The 14,083-nt window shown below is 38.8% G+C and overlaps 1 protein-coding gene across 2 annotated transcripts in view; it reads right to left on the bottom strand.

Annotated features, from left to right (window-relative positions):
• Positions 1-14,083, bottom strand: part of LDHB (lactate dehydrogenase B) — a 232,045-nt gene that overhangs the window by 91,763 nt on the left and 126,199 nt on the right. For both annotated transcript variants that reach the window (XM_044087804.1, XM_044087803.1), the window contains exons 5-6: positions 13,529-13,702; positions 7,993-8,110 (exon numbers count right to left, since the gene is read on the bottom strand). In XM_044087804.1, coding sequence (XP_043943739.1) covers positions 7,993-8,110; positions 13,529-13,702 — 292 coding nt within the window. The remainder of the gene's footprint in view (positions 1-7,992; positions 8,111-13,528; positions 13,703-14,083) is intronic.

The following is a 14,083-nucleotide window of genomic DNA, read 5'->3' as shown; positions in this document are numbered from 1 at the left end:
GTGGTTCAAGCACCATCGGTACCCTAGGTATTATTACATGATTTACAGCTTGTAAATCCTGTACCATCTGCCATTCCCCTTTGTTTTCCTGATCAGAAGATACAGGGTATTGCATGGTGAATAGTGATTACTTTGTAGATGGGGAATTCACTCTGTGACTTTACAGATATCATCTGGTGTCCACGGTCTATACACTACGGGGTTGGGTCCTGGCCTTCCTGTCCTGCATGAGGGTTCGGTACTTCAATTAATTGACAGATATCCTCACTCTGTTCTAGTGACTGTCTTCTTACTCGAGTGTCCCTAGGTATGTTACAAGTTCGGGATGTGGTTTCAATAGCTTCTCTTACATTTGGTCGTTGTGATACCTCTGTTGCCACAGGATAGGGTGGGGGACTAGCCTGCCCTCCTGCTTCATATCCTGGATGTGGTATCGGAGGTGGTAGAGCGCGGGGGGGTTGTTGCTACTACTGCATTATTATCTCCTTTGTGTACTGATGCTGCTTTCGCACATTTGTAGTGTTCTGTTCCCTTAGGTTCACTACCTCAATCCACCTATGTGCATGACGGATACCCAATTGTCGCTGTTTTGTCGCCTGCACATCTTAGGGCTGCCACCTTTTCATATGCACAATGTGGGACATTAGTGTTAAGTAACGTGTAATTTGCCAAGAAAAAGCATACACACGGCCAGTACATAGGACAGGATTTCACTTTTTGCCAGGAGAGCTACCAATTGTTGTAGCATTTCAGTTGCTTATTCTGTTTATTATGATATTTTGTTGTTCCAGATACAAAATTACTGTTTTATGCTACCATTTGAAAAGATATCTGGGAAATGTTTGTCCTGAGATATCAGGACATTTGCCATTTGTTTGGTTTGTTTGCAGGACACAACTGGCCAAAGAGGGACTGTCCCTCACAGGGTGGGACAGGTGTTTACCCTAGAACATGTGCATCACATTTTCAGGGATTACATTTTTCAGTAACGATATTGTGTCTAATATACCATCAATGTCATATTTATTACCCCATTTTGCTGGATATCTCACATTATGTGCTCTCTGCGATTGCATATAGTTCACGTCACCCGTCAAACGCGGATCACATGATCTGTTTGTTCACTAATCTCCCATATCCTCTACACGACTGCTACGTACCCTTCTCTCGTGCCACGTGGTATCTCCTTCCCTGTATCCACTGTAGTGTCTACAATGACTATTTACTCTGCTGTGTGTTCCCCTGACCTATGTTCAGATTTAACACTATTTGGATTGGTCTTCGACCCGCTATCACAACTGTTAACAGAAACACAATGTAGTCTGGTCCCTGATCTATAATAGAGACAAAGAGGCAAACACTCCTTACCTGAGCCTCCAGTTTAAGGCTGCACGTTTTCTTCTTGGGATCCAGTTTTCCGCTTTTCAGCCACAGATCAGACAGTAGACAGCCTCTTTACACACAACAATTCAGTCGGAGGTCTTTTCATTCAAGAAGAACCATTTAGGCAAATTCTCCTGCGTAGATGTCTAACCACCCATGCCCTCTGACCTGTAGCTTTCCAAGGGAATTCCGGATTACAAGAATCACAATGTCAAATAAGTTGTCAAAACCAGACTGTAGTTATCAGTAGGCTTTTCTAAGTGACAGTCAATAACACAGGAGGCTCGGGTTCACAACGTTTTAGTAGTGTACATAGGCAGGCTAAATAATATACAGTCCAAGTATGAGAGTTTTGTCTGACTCTATACAGTAAGCAATTTCTTTATATAGTGTTTACAATCAGCTTTTGCCCACCTTACTGGCGTGGTTGGTCACAGGGCATTTCCATCACTATGGTCCGCAATAGTCTATACATACGTGGGTGCTGGAGTTGTGCTTTTAAGATGTTTTCCCATGAGAATAACACAGCCTTGCAAGGCACCTTGTCAATTACAGTGTCCTTCTGTGATTGTAGCTGTTTCAAGGACCCTGGACTGTTCGATACAGTAGTCAGTTAATTTCTTAATACCTTGCTTTGTCTCTCTGGTAAGGAGTTATACTCTTATCTTCGATAGAGCTCACAAGGCCATCCTCCTCAGGGAAGGGGTGATGTTATGCATGTACAGACATTTATTGTTCTGTAACCCAGCAGATAATTAATGCTGACAGACATAAGCCTGCTGTAGTGGTTACTGCCAGGCCAGAATTCCATCACACTACAGCTTAGCTTCACCAATTACATGCAGGATCAGTTCTACTGCCATATTGTACGGTACAATTCAATGCTTTATATAGTATTTCAGTCTAAACTGGCACTTCATATCTGTTTCTATATATATTTTTTGAACAACATCCATCCGCTATATGCATGTTGTTCCGCCCTTTACCTTGACCGTGTATTTGGCGTCCGCAACGCTTCTCTCCACATGTGATGTCCCACCTTCCCCTTCTTTGCCTGTAGCACCCTGTTAGGACGTCCTGTTTGGTAGGCACGTGTTCCGCTATATGTGATCGACTTCTCTGCATAGCTAATCATCGATGCGGTGGTTCAACAACCGACTTGTCCACATGTGTACAGTTATGTGCACCGTGTCGTATGCAAACATATATGGTTTCGACGGGTACATACCACATGCGGGATGTACACATTCTGCAGACACATTCACATGCAGCCATTTCCATATCTGTACCTGAGGTGGGTTGGTGACATGTGGGGTACGTATTTGCCCGCGTGGCATTGCCTAACACAAACATCTTACCACATTTCAGGTATGCACATAGTGTGTGGGTGTATAGCTGCACACGGATGCTAGCAGGTTTGGGTGCACAGGTGTACATGGGTGGGACTGACATGCTACAATGAGGCTATTGTATATTACATCTGAATGCATGGGTTCTGCTTCTGGATATTACACTTCAACATACGCCATCCAGTGTATGCGACAGACACGTTGCTGGGTGTGGGATATGTTGCTATGCACATGTTTGCCTGTGTTTAAGGTATCTTGATTCCTTCCTGTTGTTATGTCAACACAGCTACCCGGCTATGTACTCTCACTACTGCTTGTGACCATTATGGTTGGCACCTTTTCCAATGCCCATAGTGGGACATGTTTTGTGGAAACTTCGGATTTTGCAGGACAACACATACCCACGGCAAGTGCAGTTGACAGAACTTCACTTGTTTGCCATACTATACGCTTATTCTGTTAGCATTTGGGTTCCTTATTCAGTTTCCTATGCCATGTATGTGTTTCATATACAAATTATATGTTTTATGCTACTATTACATGTATATTGCAGGAATATTTTTGCCAGGGGATCTCACGTCTTTTTCCATTTTTCCAATTTTTGCAGGGACACACCTGTCCAATCAGGGACTGTCCATGGCACATTGGGACAGCTGGTAACCCTGGTGACCATGCCCATGTCGCTACTGGGGTTGCCACCTTTTCCAGTTGCCAAGGTGGGATATTTCCGGGACTCACATGTGACTTTACAGGCCGACACATACACATGGTCACTATATAGCATAGAACTTCACTTGTTTGCCTAAATAAAAGCTTATTGTTGTGGCAGTTTGGTTGCTTATTCTGTTTCTTGTGACATTTAGGTATTTCAGTTACAGAAATAACCAATTCATGCTACCATTACATTAAATATGGGATATCATTATGTCCTACAATCTTAGCACATTTGCCATTTTTAATATGTTTTTTCGGGACACACCTGCCCATAGAGGGACTGCCCCTCCCAAAGTGGGACAGGTGGTGACCTTAGTCGCTACTCCTATGTCGGTGCGGCGCGCTGACATGCTGCTGTACACCTTCTCTGAGTATAACCACTGACGGTGCATTGCATGACAAATGCGGTCTTATGCGTATCCTTTGCTCCTTGGACGGGTACACTTAAGCCTTCGTGGCTTGTATTTGCTTCTCCGTTTAGTTGGGACGGGTACTATGTTGCATACTCTACGTGCGTTTCATTCTGCACGGGCCCTGGCTGCTGCCATTACTATTATGGGCGGACCGTGGCAGTCAGCACATTAGGTTGCTCACCGCATGCAGGCTTAGCCACGCCTCCGGACGCATCCTACCTGGGCTCGCTCACGTACACTACGCACGTGTCTGTGGTTGCGGTGCACTCTCATTAATATGCATATGGCGCTACTGCGCCGGCTATTCACTGCACCGCTGGCGCAGACCTTACGCCGGCCTTGCGCCGAGCTTCATGAATCCCGGGGACCAAGTTAAAAATAACTTGCTGTGGTTGGGGGCACCGCAGGAAAAAGGAACCCGCAGTGACTGCAGGGTTCTCTGGTGCCTAAAGCCAGCTATGTCTCCAGATAGGCTCTCCCTTGGAATATACTGTTAGCATTTTATGACCATCTTTAATACGCACTGCTGAAATTCTCTTGGCTCTTCTACTTATGAAATGTAATAACACAACTGAGTTCTTAAAGCATGGCGATTTCTCAGCCACTGTGTTTCAATATATTTAACTTATAAAAAATGAGAATGTGTTTTCCATGAAATATACTTCTAATTTTCTTTTTTTTTTAAATTTTATTTATGTTATTTGAATTTTTGTACATTTTGATTTGTTTGTTAAACATGTATGTATATCTAAATTTTTGTTCCATATTTTTGGATCTTTGTGTCCCCATTATTTTTCCCTTTGTGCACATTTCTTGTGCTAACATGTTGAGAGGTATGGTCATGTGATGCAAGTGTTAGCCTATATAAACAATTGATTTTGCTTTGTTAAGCAAATCACACTTACGAATCTTGACTTGCAAAACCAGATTGTGAGGTTATAGAAGCTGTTGGCCTAATAAGATCCACTTTTTTGTATATTGCTTTGAGTACTTGATTTATCTGTTTATCTTTCTGTCTGCCTCTATGTACATATTATACTTATGCATTTACAGACAGACACACACACACACACACATATATATATATATATATGTTGTTGTTCCTTTGGCTTTTCCCGGTTAGGAGTCACCACAGCGGAACTCCAGTCTGCTAATGATTGGCAGTAGATTTTCATGGTGGTGAGGTGCCAGCTCGATGCCCAACCTTCAACGAAGGCATGCCCATTCACGCATGTCTTTCAAACGCCACTCGACCATGGGGAGGACATGCAGACTCCACACAGAAGGCGCTCCAACCGAGAATCGAACGGGAGAACCTTTTGCTGTGATATATATATATTTATATATATATATATATATATATGTATATGTGTGTGTGTGTGTGTGTGTGTGTGATATATATATATATATATATATATATATATATATATATATGGGTCTAGGACTCTTGCACGAATGCACTTTTTACTGAATTGCTAATATGCGGGCATACACGCGAAAATGCTTTTCACCGAAGCAGCATTTTTCACGGAAGTATGCCCATTGTGCCTGCTGTACTATGGTGTGGATAAGGGAAAATTCCCTTTTCCACACTGTAGTGCGATCTTGGAGTGGGGTGTGGGGGGCTGCACAGGGGGGCTTGCCCCCTTGCATAAAAGTAGATTTAATGTTTTTTTTTTTTTAACACACTTTAGCAAAAGCGCTTTTTCAGTGAAAGCGCTTTTGTTAAAGTGTGTGCAGTGATAGTGGATTCGGAGTGTCGAACTTTCGTTCAACAGTCCTAGATCCATATATATATATATATATATATATATATATATATATATATATGGATTCACTTCATAACACTGAAACTTCAAAATACTGAAAATGACAAAACTTCATAATACTGAAGACCAAAATACTGAAAGCTCAAAATACTGAATACTCAAAATACTGAAACTCAAAATACTGAAAATACATATTATGCGTAAACTCAGCTTAAACAACATAAATCATAACAATTTCTACCAAATATATGCAGGGGGAAAGCCCCCCTGCGCCCCCACACCCCCTGCTAATTATATATATATCTACTCCAAGATTGCACTTACCTACACAATGAGCAATCTTGGAGTTGATACATTTAATTAGCAGGGGGTGTGAAGCCCCTCATGGGGGTGCAGGGCCACCCCTGCATATATTTGGTAGAAATTGTTATGATTTATGTTGTTTAAGCTGAGTTTACGCATAATATGTGTTTTCAGTATTTTGAGTTTCAGTATTTTAAGTATTCAGTATTTTGAGCTTTCAGTATTTTGGTTTCAGTATTTTGATATTTCAATGTTATGAAGTGAATCCATATATATATATATATGTATATATATATATATATATATATATATATATATATATATATATATATATATACATATACATACACACACACATATATTTATCTACACACACACACACACACACACACACACACACACACACACACACACACACACACACACACACACACACACACACACACACACACTGTTTCTTGAAGATACCTACAAAGGGATGGTAGAATCTATTATTCCAGATTTTTTATATGTGGTCGAATAGAGAGATACCAGAATAACAAAGTTTACTATTTGATGTCTCAGGCTTGCACTTTTTTTCATGCATCTGAGTAAACTGGAATTAAAAGAATGAAAATATATAAACCTGTAAAAGCTGAACGTCCTTCACATTGTTCAACTTTCCTGAATACCTCTTCCCATTTATATTTTCCTTAATGATCAAGGCTTATTCATGAAAGTCAGGTGTTAGTCCATTAAATGTCTGACCAGCTATTTCCTTGATTTGAAATGTGCTTTTCAACTGAAAATCATATAATATATTTTGTTTATGCACATTAGAACATGATAACTAATACCTTAATTTTACTTTATATTATTACATTTAATGTTTGGTGACTGATAAATTCACTGGTCCAAGAACCCTTTTCAGACATGCTCCAGAAAATAAAAGCCAAAAACAAGAGAAAGCATGCATTCAACAATGTTATAACAGTAAACAACACACAACAGAGGGGGGAAAACAACTCTTTTGCATTATAACAAATAATAAAACTGTATGATCGCAGCACTGTAGGTATATAAAATTATATACTGTATATTAGACTAAAATAATATTATTAACTCACAGTCACTTTTCATTGAGCTCTTGAATTTGTGGATGTACATTTAATGATTTCTTCAAAAATGTAATCAGTTTAAGAACCAAATCTCTCCACGTACTAATGGATTAGAAGCCCTTCATATAGCCCCACATTCCATGAAATTGATCAGATTATTTTTACGTAATGCATTTATATTGGATTAATCCATATAGTGTCAAATTATAAATGTTTTGATATTCAGCAGTCACTGTGATGTTGTATGAGGTGTTCTGTTTATTTACTCTGCACATCTTTTGGAAGTTTTGTTCACTGTTTCTCTTGCTTTGCACATGTGTATAATACAGCTTTTACAAACAGCATTCTGTTCCTGAATGTAATTTTTCAAGAGTCTGCCATTTTAAAGCTAAGGTCTAATAGTATAGCGCAGCCCAGTAAGGGTATAAATTCCTAATGTGATTATTACTTTGTAGTTTTTCGTTTGATTCCCTTAGTCTCCACTTGCATTATATGAGAATTTCAGCAAATCACATAACCAGAGCAAAATTTCCAGGTTGCTCCTGAAAATTGATATTTAAATGCCTAATGGATCTAAGCCAGTTAATATACTAAATGAACACATATACATATACATATATATATATATATATATATAGAGAGAGAGAGTTGTAAATAACTGAAACAAAAAGAAACACTGTTGCAACTTCTGCTTACATGTCACATGATAGGTACTAGTTGTAGTGTAAGCTAAACATCAGTGAACTCTTACCTGATAAACTATCAGGTACTTACGTGATTAAAATATGTCATAAAAAGTCTGTCCTAAAATGCATTTTGTTTGCCCTAAGCTGCAATTCCCGAATGATGCAATGCAGCACTCATGTTTGTTTTTCAAACAAGGCTATGATGCTGTATGATCTGTAAAGCAGCTGGTATTTTGGGAATTAATAAAGAACTGCTGTAACATTAGGCCTTTACATACCGTTCCACCACCTCCTTATGGGCAGTATTCCACTTCTCCTTGTCATGTTCAGTTCCAATATCAGCATTCAACTTCTGGAATGACACGCCACCAACACTGACCCCGCTCCAAATAGGCACTATGTAGCACAGTACATAAGTAACACATTAAATATGACATAGCAACATAACATTTATCAACTTTCACTAGTAACTGTTAGGTAGCAAAATTTTGATATTCACATTAGAAATGTTCAGATATGGTAGGAAATGTATATAACAGATTTCTATGCAGAAAATCACCTCATTCACATAAGTATATCATTCTTGAGGAAATGGAGGTAGCATTTGGTTTTTAAAGAGGCTTAACAAACAAAGTACTTTAAGCTACTTGCTGGGGCATAGCAAGTAATTATGGAATTGTACACCAACTTCCAGAGTGTAGCACCCTTCCACTTCATATGTCACCTCCCCCAACCTTAGGTGCTGTATATTGTTGCACAGCATACCTTTTCATTACTAAAAAAAATCTTGAAATGACAAACGTGAGGGGAAAAAAAGGCTACAGCTGCAAATAACTACATAATATAATTGTGTGCAAGCAGTATGGCTTCATACAAGAAATACATTTTTATTCTGGGGCCTCCCAGTGTGTACAAATGTAGCATACTTCTCAAACTCTTGGTGCAAGGAATCTGGACAAAGCACAACAAAATGGGGGGGGGGGGCAAAGGCCTAAAAATAGGGACATATTTTAAATATTGGTCTTATAAACTTAGAAAGTGGCTAGAGTAACAAGATTTGTTTTAGCATACATTTTCTGAATGGTATGAAGTCTGTAACTCAAATGTATGCCATTATTTAGTGGCTTCAATCCTCAAATCATCCCAATGATTTGGAAGAAAACCACAAATGTTGTGAGGAACAGAACAAAAATATGAGTAAAAAATCTGGTCATTCTGTGAAAATCTGGGCAGTTGAGACATATGAAATGTGATAATACAGACAGAAGAAGGTCTGTGGTACATCTTGTGCCAGAGAGGTCTGTCTAATCGCTGTCTATACTCCCATCCTTTGTGTGCTCTATATTGGACATTTTTGACCCACCACAATGACTGAGATTGTGCTGTTTGTTAGGCATCATGGAGACACCACGATGACTTAAGTCGTACTCTTTCTCAGGCATCATTCAGTCACCGTGTTAACTTAAGTGGTGCTCTAGCACATGAATTCTTGACCCACTGTGATGATTTAAGTTGTGATTTATCTCCGGCAAACTTGAGCCACCACTGACTTAAGTTGTTCTCTGTTTCATGTAGTTTGAGTCACCATGTTGACTTAAATTGTTCTCTTTCTTAGGCATCCTTGAACCATTATGGTTATTTAAGCTATGCTATATTTTAGGCATCACTGAACCACCATGATGACTTAAGTTGTGATGTATATCAGACATCACTGAGCCACCACAATTACTTAAAATGTACTGTTGTCTTTGGCAATGCATTCTAGCTTCGTACTGTTTCCTCAAGTCCATAATAAGCAGTGCTCTTTTACGTGCCAGCCATGTTCTCTTCTCTCACCCATCTGTCCTGCTGTTCAAGACGCACTCTTCTCATAACTGCTCTCTGTTACTTTCATTCTCTCTCTGTTCCATCTTCTACCTTCCCCCTTCTAGTGTATGCATAACCAGCTGTCTTGGTCTTTTTTCTTTCTCCGGCCTCTCAGTATCTTTCACCGCTTTTGTAACCCTGTGTTGAAATAATTGCTAACAACCTAATTTCCTTTTCTTTGCATGCCCAGTAGAACTATACACAAGTCCCAGGTATGGCTATACCAACCCACTGCCTAATGAAGGATGACATCTGCATTTTCAGAATCTACTTCTAACATTATGCATTATAACATTTTATCATTTTTGTTATGATTTGCTTCAAATACTGCACTAATATTGTAGTACAGTCCTTGATCAGGTACCTGGGGCTCCTGAAATGCAAGACCCAACCAGGTCCAATTTCTTATCCTGCCGCCCCCCCCCTTCATCTCATTTTATTAAAATAAGAAAAAGAAAAAAAGTTTTTCTTGTTTTTAAACTGTAACAAACTACTTACCACAAATGTAGCAAGCAGTTGCTGCAGTTTATATCCTCATGATGTTTTACAGTGCTCATGTTTTAGTTTAAAAAAAAATTGTTTTACTTTTAAGCTTTAGCAAACTGCTTGCTGCAATATAGCAAGCAGTTGTTACAGTTTAGACTACACATGGAGTGTTACAGTGATAAGGTTTGACTGTAAATGCAAAACTGGTTTTTAAAAGCTGGTATGTACTACAGAGAGATTGGGATCAGGTGACTGCATCCCGTAACACTTTGATCCCAAAGTAGTTGCCCTCTTCGCCCATCCCTAGCTATTCTTCTGCTTCTTACTGCCTACAGACTACAGTCTATGTAATTCCCTACTGTACATGTTATACTGTTTTGGTAACCATGTATTCAAGTACCAGTTAACCACATAGTTTCTCAACCACCTGTCCAATGTTAGTTTGGCTTTGTAGTATATATCCACTGCACTGTTACTCTTCTTTATCATTATCAATGTTGCACTATTGCAAGTACTTCCTTAGAGATCTGTAGTACTGCTATTTTCTGAAGCTTTGTATTTGAATAATTTCTTGGAGATTTTCTCTCTGGGCTTCTGCTGAGGCAAACAAATGTAAAATAAAATAAAATAATTTAAAAAATTTACATAACTTTTGTGGATGCTGTCATGGTGCCTTGCAATTCAATGCTTCAAAAGCACCAGTGCACAATTATTCTGGAAATGGATATTTACCATTTTTTAATTGCATATTTGATTGCATTATCCCAGCATTTTAACATGTACTGCAAAGCAGAGTACTTTTCTGCAACTAGTTCATTGTTCTTAGCATCATGCAGCATCTCAAATAGCACTGAGACAAACAATCTTTCCTGCCATCCTTGTGTATGACACTGACACATAACATAACAACCAGGAGCCAGATTCATAGATATCATCTGCCCAGGCCATGCATACCAGATATAAGATTGAGGCCATCTTGACTATTGTAGTGACAAGTATGTAATTCATAAACAGAATCATGCACCACAGGCACATGTCTAATGGACCACTGATTGAGATATATGAAGTGCTGAACCTGAGACCAGTATGCCAACATCAGTGAACTCAGGCTGACTAAATTTTCAGATGATTGCAAATTAGGAGCACCTCCATACTTCCACATGCATGCCATCTGGACCAACAGCCTTTCTATTCTTCATCTTCTTCATAGCTGTCCTTACTTTCTTCTTACTTCCTCTGTTGCATTTCCTAATTCACTCTCCCCACATCATCCAACCTTCTAGCTCTCTCATTCTCTTCATTCAACAGCCATTCAAAGTACTCTTTCCATCTGCTCAACATACTCTCCTCGCTTGTGAGTATGTTTCCCTTGTTATTCTTTATCACCCTAACCTGCTGCACATCTTGCCCAGCTCGGTCTAGCCAATAAAAGTTTCTACTACCCTTTATGAGTACTTAATAATGTCCACCTCCCAAATCAAGCAGGACTGTACATGCTGACCCTGTTGTAAATTTTTGTCTCCCCATCCGTTATCAAGTCTGTTCTTAAAGGCAGACAAAGTAGTACTTTGCATGACCTGCAGTTTTAACTTATTCCATAGGAAGAAAATGCACTGAGTTAGAAACTGATTCCTCCAGTGAGTCTTGTTTATTTGTTCATGTAAACTTAGGTCCCTAGTATGAGTGTTTGTAGACCTACTGGTTTTGTGAAGAAATAAGATGTCAAATAGGATTAAGTCTTTCATAACTCAAAAAGCAAACTCCAGGTTATCTCAGAGCAGTTGGTAGAATGCTGAATATTTAGGAGAGTTCTCCTAATATATTAAGATGGTTGAAATATTTAAGGTCTTTATTTTTTGGGGGGGGGGGTTAAAATTTTAGCAAAAGGATCACTGTATTCAATAATGGGTCTGATAGCAGAAGTAGTAAGATGATCTCTCTCAATCTTAAAGACATTGTCTTGGAAATTAATTGGGACAGATAAAAAGATTTCCTATCTCTGGTGGAAGCATTATAATCAAATGACAGAGTTGTTCATATCTGTTTCAAGAGGAGTACCACTTATTACATGTAAGGTGGGAGCAGCTTTGTTATCAAACAATATAACACACACACACACACACACACACACACACACACACACACACACACACACACACACACACACACACACACACACACACACACACACACACCAGTGTTACATTATTGATCTTCAAAAAGGGAACTTTCCATTGTAATGCACTGATGCAGCCTAAATGGCTTGCAGGCATCGACAATACAATTCGAAGAAAATGTGAAATGCAATTAACTCACTGCCCATTCCTTTGTATTAGTCCTCATTTGTATCTGATCTGGCCTTATATATATTACTGCTCCTTATTGGACTGTACGGCAGGAAGTACAGGCAAGACTGTTTATTGGTGTTAGTGCAGAGTAGCTGTACTTTGTCATCAGCTGCAGGAGGTTATAGGTCAGCTTTGCCATCCTGTTGTGCTGCAGCTTAAGTTTTTGTGTAGAGTGTGTGTGTGTGTGTGTGTGTGTGTGTGTGTGTGTGTATGTGCATTAATTTGCACATATTTGTGAGAGCATATATGTGTGTGTGTTTCTGTCTGTCTGCCCCTCTCTGTCTGCCTACACATAACTGGGTGCCTGGCTGGACCTGACTGAAGTGGTGTCCTGGATTTAGTTTGAAATCATTGCAATGCAGTAGTGTCAATGGCAACAATACTGCTGCCCTGGCACCATTGTAGCCTTGACCTTAAAGTGTAGCTAGGCCTACATAAACATCAGTTTTACTTATTTATTTATTTATTTTTGTAGAATAAGCTGTACTATATATAAAACTTATAAAAAAGTAATGGCATATCACCTTCCATTATATTTTAATATGTTATTGGTTTTACTAAATTACCTTGTTTTTCTTTTTTTCAGAATGCAGGTTGGCTATTTTTTTTATTGCTTTAGTCATTGGATTTCATTTTTTTTGCTACCAGTATACTGTCCAGAAAACTACTGTCTGTGGCTGGAGGAGGTCTGCAATTGGGTGGTAGAGGTAGGCTACATTCTGGCAGGTGGCATACAGTTCTATGAAAGTCTTTGCCACATCCATATTTCAAACCAGTTAGCAGAACTCCTTAATTGTATTGCAATGAATCCCTGCCACAGCATTTTCCTAAATGTTGTTTTATACCTTATAGGATTTTATAACCCTCATTAAATCACTCCACACTTAACTTCACTTCATAACATCATATCACGTCAGTGCAAACTACTTGTTAAAAACATAAGCATTATTTCCCATAAGAAAAGTTATCCCTTTAAATGTTTGGACCCCTTTTAACATCATATATCCACCATTTTCTACTGTGTGTACTTAAACATGAAACAAAAATAAAAGGATACTCATCTCTGATGTTAGAGCTGCTATAAATAATATAAAATATATTTAGTTTACTTTACCGCTAGAATCACCATGCTCGCCTAGGACCCAGCCATGGCAGCTAGAAGGTGAAATTCCTAGTTTCTCTGACAAATACAGTCGAAATCTAGCTGTATCCAGATTGCATCCACTTCCAATGACTCGATGTTTGGGAAACCCGCTTAGCTTCCAAGTGATGTAAGTTAATATATCAACTGCAAAGGAAACAGACATTTAACATCACTGATTAATAACATATGGACTCTCTTAATGTGTAAATACTTTATTTATTTATTTATTAATTACATTTGTTTACTGGGTAATGTCTGACTTGTCAGAAGCCCATTTTCAGCAGAGACCTGGTGAGAAAAGCTCCAGAATATACAGTAGAGAATTCTAAGCACATACTAGAACAGATTAACAATATTAAGACATTAGATATGCAACAGTATATCATTAAAAAGAGATACACTTAATTAAGGTAGACATGAAATACAGATTCACAACAGTGAGAATGGCAACATTTGAAAAATAGGAGAGAATAAGACAGTGCCAGGAATGGAACCAATAAAGATAGGAAAGTGTATCAAAACATA

Source organism: Protopterus annectens, chromosome 11.part0 (genome assembly GCF_019279795.1).
Source record: "Protopterus annectens isolate FY-2018-M chromosome 11.part0, PAN1.0, whole genome shotgun sequence".
Classification (NCBI taxonomy): Eukaryota; Metazoa; Chordata; order Ceratodontiformes; family Protopteridae; genus Protopterus; species Protopterus annectens.
This window is presented reverse-complemented; position numbering and strand designations above follow the sequence as displayed.